The sequence below is a fragment of the Haliotis asinina genome, chromosome 2 (assembly GCF_037392515.1).
Source record: "Haliotis asinina isolate JCU_RB_2024 chromosome 2, JCU_Hal_asi_v2, whole genome shotgun sequence".
NCBI lineage: Eukaryota > Metazoa > Mollusca > Gastropoda > Lepetellida > Haliotidae > Haliotis > Haliotis asinina.
The window spans coordinates 31382236-31398058 of NC_090281.1; the positions used below are offsets into that span (position 1 = coordinate 31382236).

The 15823-nt window shown below is 37.6% G+C and overlaps 1 protein-coding gene across 1 annotated transcript; it reads right to left on the bottom strand.

Moving 5' to 3' along the window:
- Window positions 1-15075: 15075 nt before the first annotated feature.
- Window positions 15076-15669, bottom strand: LOC137272473 (uncharacterized). Its single transcript, XM_067804854.1, has one exon. The coding sequence runs from the start codon at window positions 15667-15669 to the stop codon at window positions 15076-15078; it is 594 nt and encodes a 197-aa protein (XP_067660955.1).
- Window positions 15670-15823: the final 154 nt, after the last annotated feature.

Genomic DNA, 15823 nt, shown 5'->3' on the forward strand with positions numbered 1-15823 from the left:
TTTCTGATTGGTTCGCGTGGCCTTGCGAGGGAGAATAGATCATTAAGTTTTACCCCGCCACGTGGGAAAAGCCTGCGTCCACGGCAGTCAGTGAACTGTAAAGCAGTGGCTCGAATCGACTATAGTTTATACCATGTTAATATAATACATGTTTTCAGCTTGTTTTGATGCTGTATTTACATAGAGTGATATTTAAACATTCGTTATGGTAAATACGGTGTAGCAATGTGATGAAGAGTATGCGGGTTTTCTTCGTCCCATGTCATCCACCGATGAGAATGGTGGTATCCTCTTTTGGTTCACACCTGGATTGTCGATAGTTTTATCAAATACACAACAGGACTGTCGAAAAGCAGTGGAGTGTGACAGTGCTCAACACTGTTCTAATGACACCCGGAGCGTCGACTACCTTGGAGAACTTGTGCCCGAGAATAGCAGAAGGCTTGTCTCTACGCTAATTAACGAGCTAAAACACATACACAGAGACATCGGTGAAAGAAAAAGCTGTGGAACCAATTCCTGAATGATAGTCGTCGCACGAACAGTAGTCGAGAAAGTTGGCGTCATCGTGAATCAAGGGTCTGTGAGCAATGTAAACTGCATATTGTGACACAGTGGCCACAATAAAGAATAAAGAAGAACTTGACAGAAGGCTTCAGCGTCTCAACGAGCAGATCCAAAGACAAGAGATTTCCGTAATGAGCTGTGCTCATCAGACTGTCTGCCTCGCTCATAGTGACCACATTACTGTACTTTATAACGTATTTGGTTTTCCTTCATGTCCGGAGCGTCCAACGCCATAGTGTTGACACCTGATTACCTCCTTACGTAATACCCGAAACATCGATTTTACACAAATTTCAATTCAATTTTAGACAGCCCAGGCAAGTCGTTTGTTTAAGGAGTAAGAGGATTAGGAGGCATGGTCGACTAGATTTCTTTGTTTAACTAATCCCACACGGCCTTCACCAATAGAGGGAATGATTTCTGTTCAGTTATGACATTGCTGTTCTCCATATGTCTCTGTTTTCTCCACACATCTCCATGTTGTTGTATATTTGACAGACAGACATTTTATTCAGTAATGTAGGCCACTGGCCCATAATACAACATCATGCAAAAATATATAATATATACATGCTAGGTGTAGAGTAATGGTTGAAGTACATGGTCAGTTTGTTGATGTAGTGGATTTACTTCTTAGTTTTAATACAGTGGAGAGGAATGTAGTTAATGATTTAAGACATTCAATGTTGGTGCAGGTAAGTAAACGTACAAAGGTTTCAATTGTAGGAGGATGGGTCTGCTGGATTAAGAAACACTTATTTCTTATTTCTGAGTATTTGCTACAGATAAGGAGGACATGAAACTCATCTTCAACATAGTTCAAACCAGCAGAGTGACAGTAGAGACAGAGACATTGATCATATGGTGTATTTGTATGGCGACCGGTTTCCACTGCTAATCTAAAGTTGCTACAGCGAAACATAGCTAGAACTTTCCGTTCATATGGTAGGAGGTCTGAGGACAAGTAGTGTTCAACATTAAGTAAAGATTTAAATTGTGAATAGTATTTACATTTTGATGAAGACTCAAGTGCAGAATGCCAATTTTGAAGGAAACAGTCATAAAATCGTTGCTTAAAAATAGATATAAATGTTTTTATACAACCAATATCCTGTGAGATCCATACAAATCCAAAACCATATTGAAAAAGTATTTGTCTTATGTGTGAAGCCCAGGTAGATTTATTGTTATCATCAAGAGATCTGAGTATTTGGTAGGCTTGATAAGGAAGTCTATGGTGTTGTAGCTGCAGCAGTCTGCACCAGTACATTATTGATCTAGAGGTATAATGGTATTGCAGTGGGAGTCTGCCACACTCTCCAAGAGCCATGCTATTATTGGTATACCTGCTGATTTTGAGAAAAGTCTTACAGAACTTAATATGTACAGCTTCAATATATCTACAGTAAGTGGTTCCCCAAATCTCTGATCCATAACACAGAATAGGAGTAATCATGGAGTCAAATATTTTAAAATAGTCCTTGTGATTAATAGATCCAAAATGTTTTTGGTAATTATAGATGGAGAACATAGCTTTGCTTGCATGAGCTGCTAAACATGATTGTGCTTTAGTCCATGACAGCTTAGGAGTGAACACAATCCCAAGATATCTGTACATATTTACAACTTCTATTTGTTCACCATTTAAAAAACATTTCTCATAAGAACGAAGAGGACCCCATTTCTAAAAACAATAATTTTGGACTTGTTCAAATTGATTCTCATTCCCGTAGCTGTACAGAATTTTTCAACAATATTAAGTTTCTTTTGTAGTTGTAGGGCAGTGTCTGATACAGTTGATACATCATCAGCAAAAAGCAGAGAATATACATCAGGAATATGAGTTGATATAAAGACACCCCTTCCACCTTCTTCCTCCAGCATTTGAGCAAGTTTATTTATGAATAAAATAAAGATCTGTGGACTCAACGTGCATCCTTGACGGGTACCAATATTGCATTTAAAATATGGTGATAACCCCGAATCAGTTCTTACACAAGCACAGAGTGTAGAATACATGTTAATAATAAATCTGAGAAATTTTCCTTTTATACCCTTTTCTTTCAAACACTCAAAAAGTAATTTGTGGTTAATAGAGTCAAAGGCCTTGGAGAAGTCAATAAAAAGACAGTAGAACCTTCCATTTTTCTTTGACAGATATTTAGTGACCATAGCTTGAAGGATGAAAATATGATCTGTTGTTGAATAGTTATGTCTGAATCCAGCCTGTGATTCTGAGATTTTATTATTATTATCACACCAATGTTTCAGTCTATTGTCTACTATAGAGGTTAAAATCTTGCATAAGGAGTTGATCAGTGAAATTCCTCTGTAGTTGTTCGGATCTGTTTTATCACCTGATTTATGCAAAGGGCATATGATGCTTTTTCCCCAACATTCTGGAAAGACTGAACTGTCATACAGTTTGTTGAACAGCTTTGTTAATATGGGTGAAATATAATTCCTAGTGGCTTTGAAGAAGTCCCGAACTAGTCCATCCGGTCCTGGTGATTTATTATTTTTAACATTTTTCAAGCTTAGGAGTACCTCTTCTTCTGAAAAAGGGCAATTTAGTATCGACAGATGTTCCTCCTCTATATCGGTATATGTGCCCACTTTGCTCCATACATCCTCAGTATTGTCATCAGTGGAAACACAGTTTAAAAGTTCACTAAAATGCTTAAACCATTTATCTACAGATATTCCCGGGACAACTGCTACATTCATGTTACAAGATTTTAACACTTTCCAAAATTGTTTTGGGTCATTCCTTGATTCAATGAGTCTTTTTCTTTGACATTGGAAATAATATTCTTTCTTTAAATGGAATTTAAGTTTAAAATGCCGTTTGTAATATATATATGTATCAATATTACCTCCAGCAGCCCTATGAGATCTCAGGGCTGAGTATTTTCTGTGTTTGATCTCCTCCAACTCATTATTCCACCAAGGTGGTTGATGTATATTCATAGTACCAGTACCTGGCTTTCTGTAAGTTATCTTAAACTGATCAGCTGCAATTTGATAAAGATAAGTTATGGATTCCACACTCTGTTCAACATTTTCCTCAATCTGCCTAAAAATAGCATCACAATGTTCTAGAAATAGCTCATGGAAATGAAGCATAAATGTATTACTAGTATCCTGAGACCAGTAGTATTTGGTCCAGCTCTCCTGTTCCATTTGCTCTGGGTCATTTGGTTGATTATTGGATTGAGCTGGTTGATCTGATACCCTAGGAAAAACAATAACACAGTATAGAGGGAAATGGTTAGATTCATCCCTCTCAAGTACCTTAAAAGAGCTGAAGTGTGGAAATAATTTCAAGCACTGTTGTATATTTGTGTGTCTTGTAACTCTGATTGGGACTGGTGAACAAGCTTTACAGTACCTCACCCATACAGCATATAATACAAAATATAATGAAGCATGTGTCGTCATCCATATGAACTATCATATAATAACATATGCATAGATATCATTACATCAAATACAACTATCATATAAGTAAACATGAAAAATAGAGTTATGGTTTGTTGTGTCTGACTAGCTCTTTGTAGAAACACTGAACATTTGTGAGAAGGTTTCTGACAAGTTAATTAGTTTCCTGTTAAAAAATTAAAAATCAAGCTTTGTGTTTTATGATAAAATCGTGGACGGATTCAACTATTTTCTGGTTTTCACAGTGAATAAGTTCTTTTCCGTTCACCGAAGTCATCATAGACCACAGTGAGAAAAGGTCGATCTTCAAGCAGTAAGGAAGACCATGATAGCGTATGGAGTAGGTGTGTCTTGGTTATCTCCTCCGTTACCCACCTCCCCGAATCCACACCCCACCAGGGCGTGTAGGACTTGTCTCGGTGCATAAAAAGGGACTCCTATAACCCCATATACCCCTGATCACAATGCTATAATTTGTCGTTTTTGTGTATCCGGTTTTGTGTATTCTATAATATTGTATAGTACTGGTGAAGTGTTAATCAAAGCAATATTTTGCTTGCTAAACGAACCACATTCTTTGAGAATCAAAATATGTTTTAAGCACATTTCCAAAATTGAAATGCAGCATGCACACAATAACTAAATTGGAAGGAATATCGTGCCGGACAAGGTTTTCCAGAGCACCTGCACATAAATGTCAATGTCTTTCAAAGACTAATATATGTGCAGGTCTTGCGAAAGGACAAAGCAGGTATGCTTGACAAAGTTCATGCATAGGAGGTTTATACACAACACCAAAACCAACTGGTCAGCTCGACGCCTTATAAATCAATCAATTCGAGATTTCCTTTGAATGTGAGATATTTGGCTGCGCGTCTTGCGCAATCAGTCTTTTTCATCCATGTACACTCACGAACACCTGTTCATTTCAAAGCTGGTGTCCCCTAATGACCTAATGTGATCCATGGATGAATTTTGTATATGACAAGTAAAATACACTTGAAAGCGGCAGATGTTTTACTCCAATAAACAAGACCAGCGGACGAGACATGACTTTTTCGGCGCAAATTGTCGTAGGCGCTTTGCGGAAATTACGTAAGTGAACGCGGAAGAAACAGAAAGCATCATCGTTCCGCTCAGTTTCCATTGTCTTTGCGAGTTATGCTAAGATACTCAACAAACTACGATAAAAGTCAAAATGATGAAAAAGTGGAAATCAGTGTGTGGATTAGTGTTCAGGTCATGATCATTTGGAAAAAAACACGAAAGTTTTATGGATATACAACTTTTTATAAGGTAAGCAGCATTTCGGCGTAGCTGTTAAACTCGTTATCAAGAAAGGGATATCTTACAGGTAGCCCTGTAAGTTAAACCTTTGTTCTGGGTCGAGGTCAAAATCGTTTGGTGTATTGACAACGGTGTTGTTTTAAGGGATTAGACACGGGTGTTCTAAAAAAAGTAAAATGTGTATCCCCAGGAAACGAAATAAGACACATGTACCAGAATGTAAGTAAATCGATGTTAGCGAGTTCAATCAGTGACTTCAGTTAATAAAATGGGCTTTCAGTCTCACTCTTTCCATTAGTAAGGAGTTATTTAATTTCTTGATAAAATTGCTTGCAAAGTGAATGTTGAAAATGACAGTTTTCAGGATCATTTTAACAACTTCAGTTATGGCAAATGCGCTGCTATGCTTCACGTTTCGTCCTACTTATTTTACGGGAAGATACCCTTGTGTAAACAGCTATATGTTCATTTTGAGAACTGGTGAAAAGGGAGAATATATCTCGTGAAAATGAATTTTGAAAGACTGCAGATCAACAGTTCCAGTTGTCTCAACAACATAATTTCTAAAATACTTAGAGATCACAATCACGAAAGCCAAAGTAAATCTTTTCGGGTGTAGCAAAAATAGTGAAAATTTATTTAAAAAATAGAAAAGTGAATGCAAAGTCAATCTTGATTACATTACGTATTCCTCATAGCCCGATATAATGATTACACATTAATAGTATGGATACGTTAATCTATAGTTTAAACTAATCTCCTCAAGTAATCGGGACTGGATTGGCAAGCAAAAACATACATATCAATGCCGCTCCATACCAATAATATAGTTACATAACATACATGATAACAACACTTCATGTTCCGCTCGTCAAACGTCAGAATAAATTTACAGTTATCAAAGCAGACTAACAGGCCAACTAGCAGTAAAAAACAAAACAAAACAAAAACAAATAAATTAATAAATCCAAATGAATAGATGGAATACTAAAAAGGTAGAGTGCAAAAGAGGGAAACCGGTAAAATATGCCAAGATTCAAACTCAAAACTATACAATCGTATTTTACTCGATAAATCAGAATAGTCTCAATGTCATAATGTGGGTAGTTACAGAATCGAAGCAAAATATTGTACATATATGTATCATGAAATAATAATTTATCAACTGAATAATACATAAAAATACTCTTATGATATGTATAACATCACATTTGAGTAAACAAATGTATGCGTTGAGCTTGCTAGATGTTTAAAGATTAATGGAAGAGGTAGAGAAGGTCACCCCCACTTGGGAACGTGGGAGCAGAGAGACGCCACGGTTCAGTGGTTACAGCTATAGGGCCTTCTGTGCTCTCTGCTCAATATATTAAGGATGGTGATGTAGATGAAGGTTACGCAGGAAAAGTAGGTGATGTGGGTATACTACGTCAACAGGCAGCTGTGCAGTCAACCAGATAGTTTGTTGTTTTAACCTGTCTGACAATTGTTACGTCTGACCAGGGAGACAATAACAAGCTGATGTTAACACATGTGATCTAACGATAGTTTTGCGTTCTTTAGCATGTTTTGGAAGGGATGGCCGTGGTGTATCATTTATTCTTTCATTCATTCACATACGTACTTCTTTCTTATATTATTCCTTTCTCATTCATTCACATATGCACTTCTTTCTTTTATCATTTCATTCATTCACATATACTTCTTGCTCTTCATTCATTCATTCATTCATTAAAAGTAATAATTCTGGCATATTTTTTAAAAATCTTCCTGAACTCGCAAAAGTAAGTCAAAATCAGTTGAATTTTGTGTCATGATACTCACAATGGCACTTTCATTCATTTACATCCTCTAAAACATTAGAAAAGATGTATTTGGAGTGAAAAGGAAATATTCTAGCTCATGGGCCCAATGTTTTTCGCCCATGGGCGAGATGTTTTTGAAAATCGGTCTCAATTAGCAGAATTAAGTCATAATGAGTTGGATTTTGTGCCACGATACTCATAAATATATCCTCATTAATTTACACCTCCAAACCACAGGAAAAGATGTATTTTGAGTGAAGGCAAATATTCTCGCCCATGGGCCAAAATGTCTTTCTCCCATGGGCGAGAGTTTTCAAAATTGCTCTCATTTAGAGGAATTAAGTCAAAATGAGTTGAAATTTCTGTCATGATACTCATAAATGTACTTTCATTCATTTACATCCTCCAAATATGTGTTTGGGGTAAAAGGAAATATTCTCGCCCATGGGCCAAAAAGTTTTTTGCTCATGGGTGAGATTTTGTTAAATAGCTCTAAATTAACAGAATTAATTCAAAATGAGTTGAATTTTGTGACATGATACTTATGAACATACTTTCATCCATTCACAACCTCCAAAACATGGGAAAGGGTGTATTTTGAGTAAAAGTAAATATTCTCACCCATGGGCCAAATGGTTTTCGCCCATGGGCGAGACGTTTTGAAAAATCACTCTAAATTAGCCGAATTAAGTAAACATAAGCTTAATTTCGTGTCAAGACAATAATAAATACGCGTTCATTCATTGAAAAGCTGCAAAGCCTGAAAAAAAACATGTAGTTTCAATGAAATTAATTGTTTTCGTCCATGGGCCAATATGTTTTTCACCCATGGGCGAGATTTTTTAAATGTCAGTTATAAATCGCTGTCAGTTAGCAGAGTCAAGTCACAAGCTGAAATTTGTGTCATGATACTTATTAACATTTTTTCATTAATTTACAACCTCCAAAACATTTATTCTGGATGAAATTAAACACTTTCGCCCATGGGCTTGCCCATGGGCCTACCCATTGGCCACTGTTCGCCCATGAGCGTGCCCATGGGCGAGCGAGTTTAAATTTTGAGTTTTCGACAAAGTTTTTTTCATTTTGTCATCCTTAGCACACATACATAACAGCTGCCTGTTTAATTTTGCGAAATCCCTTGTGAGAGAGTGGCCACAGTGCTGAGAGTTTCTGGACTTTTGTGAGTCCAGAATTAAATTGTGACGTGTTAGTTCAAACTTTGGATCAGAAGTCTGCCGAATGTGAACACATCATGCACAACCCCAATCACAAGATTGTTTGGGACAACACCAGGACATTAGTTAGGAACGCCAGTGACTTAAAAAAACGGAAGCTCCTAGAAGCCATTGCAATCAAGCGGAACAAGCCCTCAATCAACACAGACGGAGGTGTTTACTTACCCAATGCATGGAACCACCTTATCCTCAGTGACTAATCTTTATCCAAACATCTTTACCTGTAACTCGTTAACCTAATCAACACAAGCCTGCACACCAATCAGTTGAAGCCTGTACATCAATCAATCGAAGCCTGTACATCAATCAATACAAACCTGTATATCTTGTTACCCATTGTTATCGGTCTACTGTTATGTGCATATATACTACAACCCTTTAGTTTTTTTCCTCACCTCACCTGAAGAAGAGACTAGAATCTGTCTCGAAACGTTGTGACCTTGTATAATTAAGAAGTTGAACCATAAAGCACTTTTAGTTTAGTATGAGAGCATTCAACTTTACAGTTACAAGAATGAAATAAAACAAAAAAGTACAAAAGTATACATTTTTTTTAATTTGCATATCCATGTAAATTTGAATTCATTGCATTTATGGTAGCAAATATTTCTATGTTATACAGAGTAAAACTAAATGAAGATATTGCACGATTGAGTGTGAAAATAGTGATATATAGACAGTAAAAAAAGTGTTGCACCCCTCCTTAAACCATTGATTATATGTGAATATCCAGACACCGGAATGGATTCTTTGTTGACAACAAGTCTGTGTCCATTCAGTTTTAAAGTCATTATGTTTTCATAAGGGACATGATCACCCAAACGTAGCAACTAACACGTGAATATCACATCCCACGATTTTTGCAAACTGCAGTATCTGCATGAGGTGGTGATCACCTTAAAAGGCATTTTGTGGTTGTTTCATCAGTCGGTAGGCAGAATGCCAGGTGCAAGGATACCAGAAGCAGTCTTATTGATTATTGGTCTTCACAGGGCGGGTCTGTCCTTCAAGGAGATTGCCAGAAGAGTCGGACATCATTACTCTACAATAAGCCGCCTGGTACGAAAACATGCGCAGACGAATGATGTACGGAATCTCAAACCCACAGGAAGACCACGTACAGCGTTGATGAGGGACTTTTTTACTGTGTATATATATAATATTGCATGTTAGTAAGTGCACAAAATAACGAAATATAACTGCATGCTAACATAAATGTTTAAGATCATGAAAAACTAACTAACCCAAAGAGCTGAGGGAAGACACTAGTGGTGGAAGAAAAAAATGTTTAAGTTCATTACATCAATTTTAATCAATTACAGTTTACACACAGCATTATCATCATCGTTATCATCATCATCATCATCATCATCATCACGTTGTGAAGAGGAGGAGGAGGATGGACTAAGCACAATGTCTAAAGGAACAGTGCGAACGTTTGCAATAAAAGGTAGCTCAGCCCTTTGCGCTCCTGTCTGTACGAGAACACGGTAGTATGGCAAGCCGTTCTCACATTTATTAAGGAATTATAGATATCTTCAATTGAATTACAGATATCTTTAATTGAATTGAAGATATCTTGAATTCAATTAAAGATATCTGGAAACGAATTGAAGATATCTTGAATTGAATTCAAGATATCTCGAATTGAAAAAAATATAGATATCTGTAATAAGATTCATGATATCGCGAATTGAATTAAGGATATGTTGACTCATATTAATGATATCTTTAAAAGAATTGCTCATATCTGTAATTGAATGAGAGATATCATGAAATGAATTAAAGATATCTCAAATAGAAAAAATACATTGATGAATTGCTGATATCTTAATTGTTTTAAAGATATCTTGAATTGAATTGAAGATATCTTGAACAGAATTAGAGATATCTTAAAATGAATTAAAGATATCTTGAATTGAGATATTTAAAACGATTTCCAGATATCTTCAAATATTTCCGCCTGTAATGTATTGTGGGTAATATCTCTAATCATGGCGGGCGGTACTGACGATTGTCTGCAAGTCCAATTTATCCAATTTACACCGTATATCGCCTTCAATTGGAAATGCGAAGTATTTGTCCGTCAGACAGCCAATCGAACAGCTTCTCACTTTATGCGAGAATTTACAAGTTGAGAACCCCCCTCCAAGCGCAGCAAGTATGACCAACAGTCAAAGAATTCGGGTCCGGTCCGGTAAGTATCCTTTATAAATATATCAGAATACATCAGTATATATATATAGCCCCAGTGAGAAGGTAGACTTAAAACGTATCAAACATCTGCATTGGGGCTAGTCATGCTGGGGTCATTATATGTTAAAGGCTGCATTCCACAACCATCAGGTAGTCTATTTTTTGGCTCTCTTGTCAAGCTGTATCATCTCTCCAAGGCGCGTATCTAGAATGCTGCTACATGGGACATAAGTATTCATGTTATTTTAGTGAAGCAGCTGTAATAATTTTCATTAATTCAGATTTCGTTATTTGGTTGTCCGGTTTAGCAGTTTGTCAGGAAATCATCTTGGTTACAAATACATAAATTTCCATTTAATACACCTTTAAGTCTTTTCCACATTGTAGTTACATGAGCAACATATATACAACATTGTGCATTCTTTCCCCTTAGGCCGCCATGTGAAAATTGTCACACCGTGACACACGTTCATCAAAGTGTAGTCATTCCTGAAATACTGAATGAAAAATAAAACCGAAATTATGCCTTTGCAGCCGTTATCATTCATGACACGAGCAAAATATGAATAAGATCAAACGATAGTATAAGTTGTGGAAATTATGTACAATGATGAATCCTTTTGTCCTATGACATTCACTATAAACTGTTCCGTTTAAACTGTTCTGTAGTCTTGCTATGTTACTCATAAACTCATTGGTGTGATACGATGCATATGTGAAAGTGCTGATACAACCTTGCAGGGAAGCGAGGAAGACCAAGTGTCGATATGTCGACCACACAGATCGCATGTCTTCTTAAGAAGGGTTACACAGCTGCCAAAATAGCAAATCACTTTACTTGTTCAGCAAGCACCGTATACAACAAGATGTACTCCAACGCCATGTCCATGAAAGGCAAATACACGCATCTTACCGATGATGAACTTAGAATCAAAGTGGGAGACATAAAGGATAGTTTCCCAAATGCAGGAAGTGAGGTTTGTATAAACCTAAATATAATAAATGAGGGGTTATGTTAATAAGCTACTCGAAACGATATCTGTAAATATTAACAATGTGTACGTTAATTTATAATCAATATTCACGCCTTGTATAAACTGTACAGTATTATCCGTATGACAGAAGTAAGAACAAAGTCATGATGCAGTTACATATCTCGGATCACAAACTGTTGCTTCTGGGCTTTTACCTTGTTTGCACCCACTGATATTTCGTAGCACTGTACTGTTTCGTATTAAAGTGATTAAATATGACATATCCTGCCATTGCCTGAGCTTTCCCAACTGTTTGTATACCATGATCTAGTTCATCCATTGCAGACGTTCCTGTCTTGCAAGTACATAATCTCCCTTAGGTCGCATCGTCAAATTATATTAAGATGACAGATTGTATAAGACTTTTTCATATTCCTGTAACACACTGACATTTCAATTTTTGAAAACGTATTCGTTTCAGTTGTTTTAATGACGAACACAATACTTCGTATATTTCACAGATGATGAATGGGTATCTCCGTTCTGATGGGGTCTGCGTCCAACGCAGCAGAGTCAGGACAGTCCTGGCGACAGGCGACCCAGTTGGTACAGCTACACGGTGGGGGAGGACAGTAGCTAGGCGTACATATTCTGTTCCATCCCCAAACAGTTTATGGCACATGGATGCTCACATGAAGCTCAACAGGTGTGTTTGTTTTGCATTAAGATAGAACATTTCAGTTCAGCCTGTTGCAAGCCACTAATTATATTCCACAACATGAAACGCGCTATTACCAATATGGACCGTTGTAATTATTGCATATCACTTATGAATTGACCCGATATCTTACTATAAATTTCAGATGGTCACTGATAACCCATGGATTCGTTGACGGTTTTTCCCGGTACATAACAGCACTGGAATGTACTGATAACAATAAGGCTGATGATGTGTTGAGAATGTTTGTTCAAGCCTCAGATAAGTATGGTCTTCCATCGAGGGTTAGGAGCGATCATGGAATGGAAAACATCAAAGTTGCATATGCCATGAATTTGATCAGAGGCCACCAAAGAGCAAGTCACATTACTGGGAGATCGGTTCACAATCAGAGAATAGAGAGACTATGGCGTGACGTTCACAAAGAGGTGACTGAAACATTTTACAAGGTGTTTTATGCCTTTGAGGATGATGGTATCCTAGATGTAATGAATAGCCAGCACATTTATGCTTTGCACTTCGTTTATGTGCCGGAAATAAACCGTCGCCTGACGTCTTTTCGATGTGGTTGGAACTCTCACAGAATGAGAACAGAAGGAAATCGTTCGCCTGAACAACTGTGGATTAACGGTATCCTGAACAATGCGAACTCTGGACACACGTCTGTTGAAGAAATATTTGGCGATGTCCCTACGTTTGAAACCCGTCTTGTCGATGCCGTTCGAACGTACGGATTTGATACTGATGCAGTGTCAAACACAACCAACATGGAGCATCTTAGTCAGTCATCTCTGCAACTGACCGATGAACAAAATCGTCGTCTGAGGGATGTTACAAGTGGACAACTTTCACACAAAGATAAATTTATTGCTTGTGTGATAGAACTTGACCGTTTATTCAATTCATAAATACTGTCCCGAACTAGGGACAGAAGACAACGTATCATCGACTAATATTCAGTAGATTAACTTTTAAAATGTACACGGCACATTCATATGATTAGTATCAGGGTTTGTAAAGTATTTACTTAATAATTGTGCGTGTTTATGGATGGATACACGTGATAAAACAAGTGCTGTACGCAGTAATTAATGTTTGTATAATTTCTGATAAGTCCGCAAATATACTGTCCCTGCAGGTTTGTGAAACTTATGGGACCAGATTCGCTTTAACGACTCCAATTGTTATATCCATAATGCCGTACCATTATATCTGAAAAACTGTGTATTTCGGTATTCATTGCTTGAACCATATAACTGAAACCGAAAAATGAGTTCACATTGTAATTTTCTGATTCCGATACCGGATGAACATATGTGTTGTTGTCATTGCATTAATTCAGTTCACTCACTGAACATGTATGGATACAAGGGGGCGTTTAGCTTGACCCACCACCAGTTCTGATCTACTCATGTAGGACATGGCTCCCCACACCATAATCCCAGTCCACCAAACCTGTCCACCTGCCGAATGCAGGTCGGCACTAAACGTTCACGTTGACGTCGATAGACACGTTGTCTCCCATCCCGTCATCGCTAAACCAAACGCGTTCTATGCGTTCCCTAGGTTCTATGGCAGTAAGTACCCTCTTGCACCATGGACCACATCGTAATGTTTAAAAAAAAACTTAATTACGCACCCAATTTATCTTTGCATTGATAGGTGTTCCAAACCTTCATAAAACTTCTCGGGGTGACATCAGTGACCCTTATGAATCCTTTTATTCATAAAACACGACAAAATGATTGTAATCCCTGTTCATTTTATAACCATAATTGCTTATATTGAAAAAAATCCACATTTTCATACACAAGTATATCTGTTCAAGTACATCCCAGGAACGTTTAATGTAGAATTTATTGGTTAATGTAAACACTCAAAATATTTTTCTGCGTGTCTAGCACGATTCAAGGTCAATACCAAGCTAAGTGTAACCTGCATGTGACTGTATGACAGCTAGCGCTCTCCTCCTCATACCTCATGTCACCTTCCTAATCCTATGAAGGACCCGTCTACGACATTCCTCGTATAAAGAAGCTTCTAACTGGGCCAGGGTCTGAACAGGAGGATCCCTTGAATAAACACGACTACTAATCATGACACAGATATGATTCGAAGGGTTAACAATGGCGCACATTCAATCGCAAGATATGTCATTGCGTGCTGAACTAATTTCTTTGTAAATATATCGAAATTAACTGCTTTAAACTCTCTTTGCGTAGATGTTTTTCTGACGAGTGTAGTTTTGTCATAATGACCTCTGTTGTCAATTTGAGTTAGTTATATAACCGTAGTCTACTGAAAAGTTCTGGTAAAACGAATGCTATCGTAGGCCTAATGTGTTCTTATGACTGGTGTGATTTGATTTGATGGTGGTGCACAAGGTCGTTGAAAAGCTTGTGCGTCAAAATCCAAATCTGCATTTTTCAGCAGTGACACTCATATATGAGATGCGACCGTCACCTGTCTTCCCGTCATGCATGACTTTGACTCATACCTCCAATAATGCATATTTCTGATGATTCGATGTTGCACTATGTATTATACCATGTATGACACTTTTCTTTCCATTAAATTGTGTGAGGAGCAAGATATTGTTTCGTTAACAGCATCACTGCGGATCAATGGATATATTCTTTAACTACTCCTTCCGACATAGAATTGGTCGCACAATTGTAACAGTTGTTTTCAAAAGATTAATGTATTCAGAAAATGCAACTTGAACATTTAAGTATGACATAATTCAGCTTGAACTGGAAACACCCCAACTGTATCTCCATGCAGCAAGCGTTAATTCAGCTTAACATCCAAATTTCCTATACTGAACATATGATATCCACCTTCTTCTCAGTTTACATAACCGAAAAATGGAAAGCCAACTCGTTCCTCAAATACTGTGTCATTTCTCGACGGAACTCCTGAAACGAGGAATACAGCACACTTATTTCGATGAGATTTGAGCACGTGTGTACAATGGGTCTCCTCAGTTCCCCTGCCAGCTTTGTAAATGATACCTTAATTCCCCCATCTGGCATGTGGATTGACCCTGTAACAAAATGCAGAAATGACATGAGATCTTCCTGATCCAGTCCTCTCACAAACTGTTTCAAGAAGTACAGGACTTTCTCCTCCTCAGGTCTGATGTATTCCCCCTCAGCCAATATACAATCTACCACCTTCGTGGGAGTAGGACGCTGGGAGGTGATAAGGGCTGAAAGTTCATCAATCGTCAACTGCGCCCAGAATGATGACATGTGTGAACTTGGAATACCACGTCTCATATCCTCGTAAAGGGGACGCGGTGTATCAAGCAACTCTTTCTGGGCAATTTCTGAGATTTGATCAGAGATTTCTCGACGGTTTGGCATTCCCATGTAGCCATTAATGCTAAAGAAAGTGATCAGCGAGTCCATCTCTTTGTCATCAAGACTCTGGAAATGCGACATTGCCTTTTTCAGGAGATTCTGCTCTGCTCTGGTACAAAACAGAAAGAAATCTTCTAAAAGGCATTGTTTATCCACATCGGAGTCGAAAACAATTGCAATGATAGAGGTTCTCGCGATCATAGATGGCAGGCATCTTGTCAGTGCCATCGAGTGA

Coding starts and splice junctions, on each gene's coding strand:
- LOC137272473 (XM_067804854.1), bottom strand. CDS start 15,669: ATGTCGCATTTCCAGAGTCTTGATGACAAAGAGATGGACTCGCTGATC.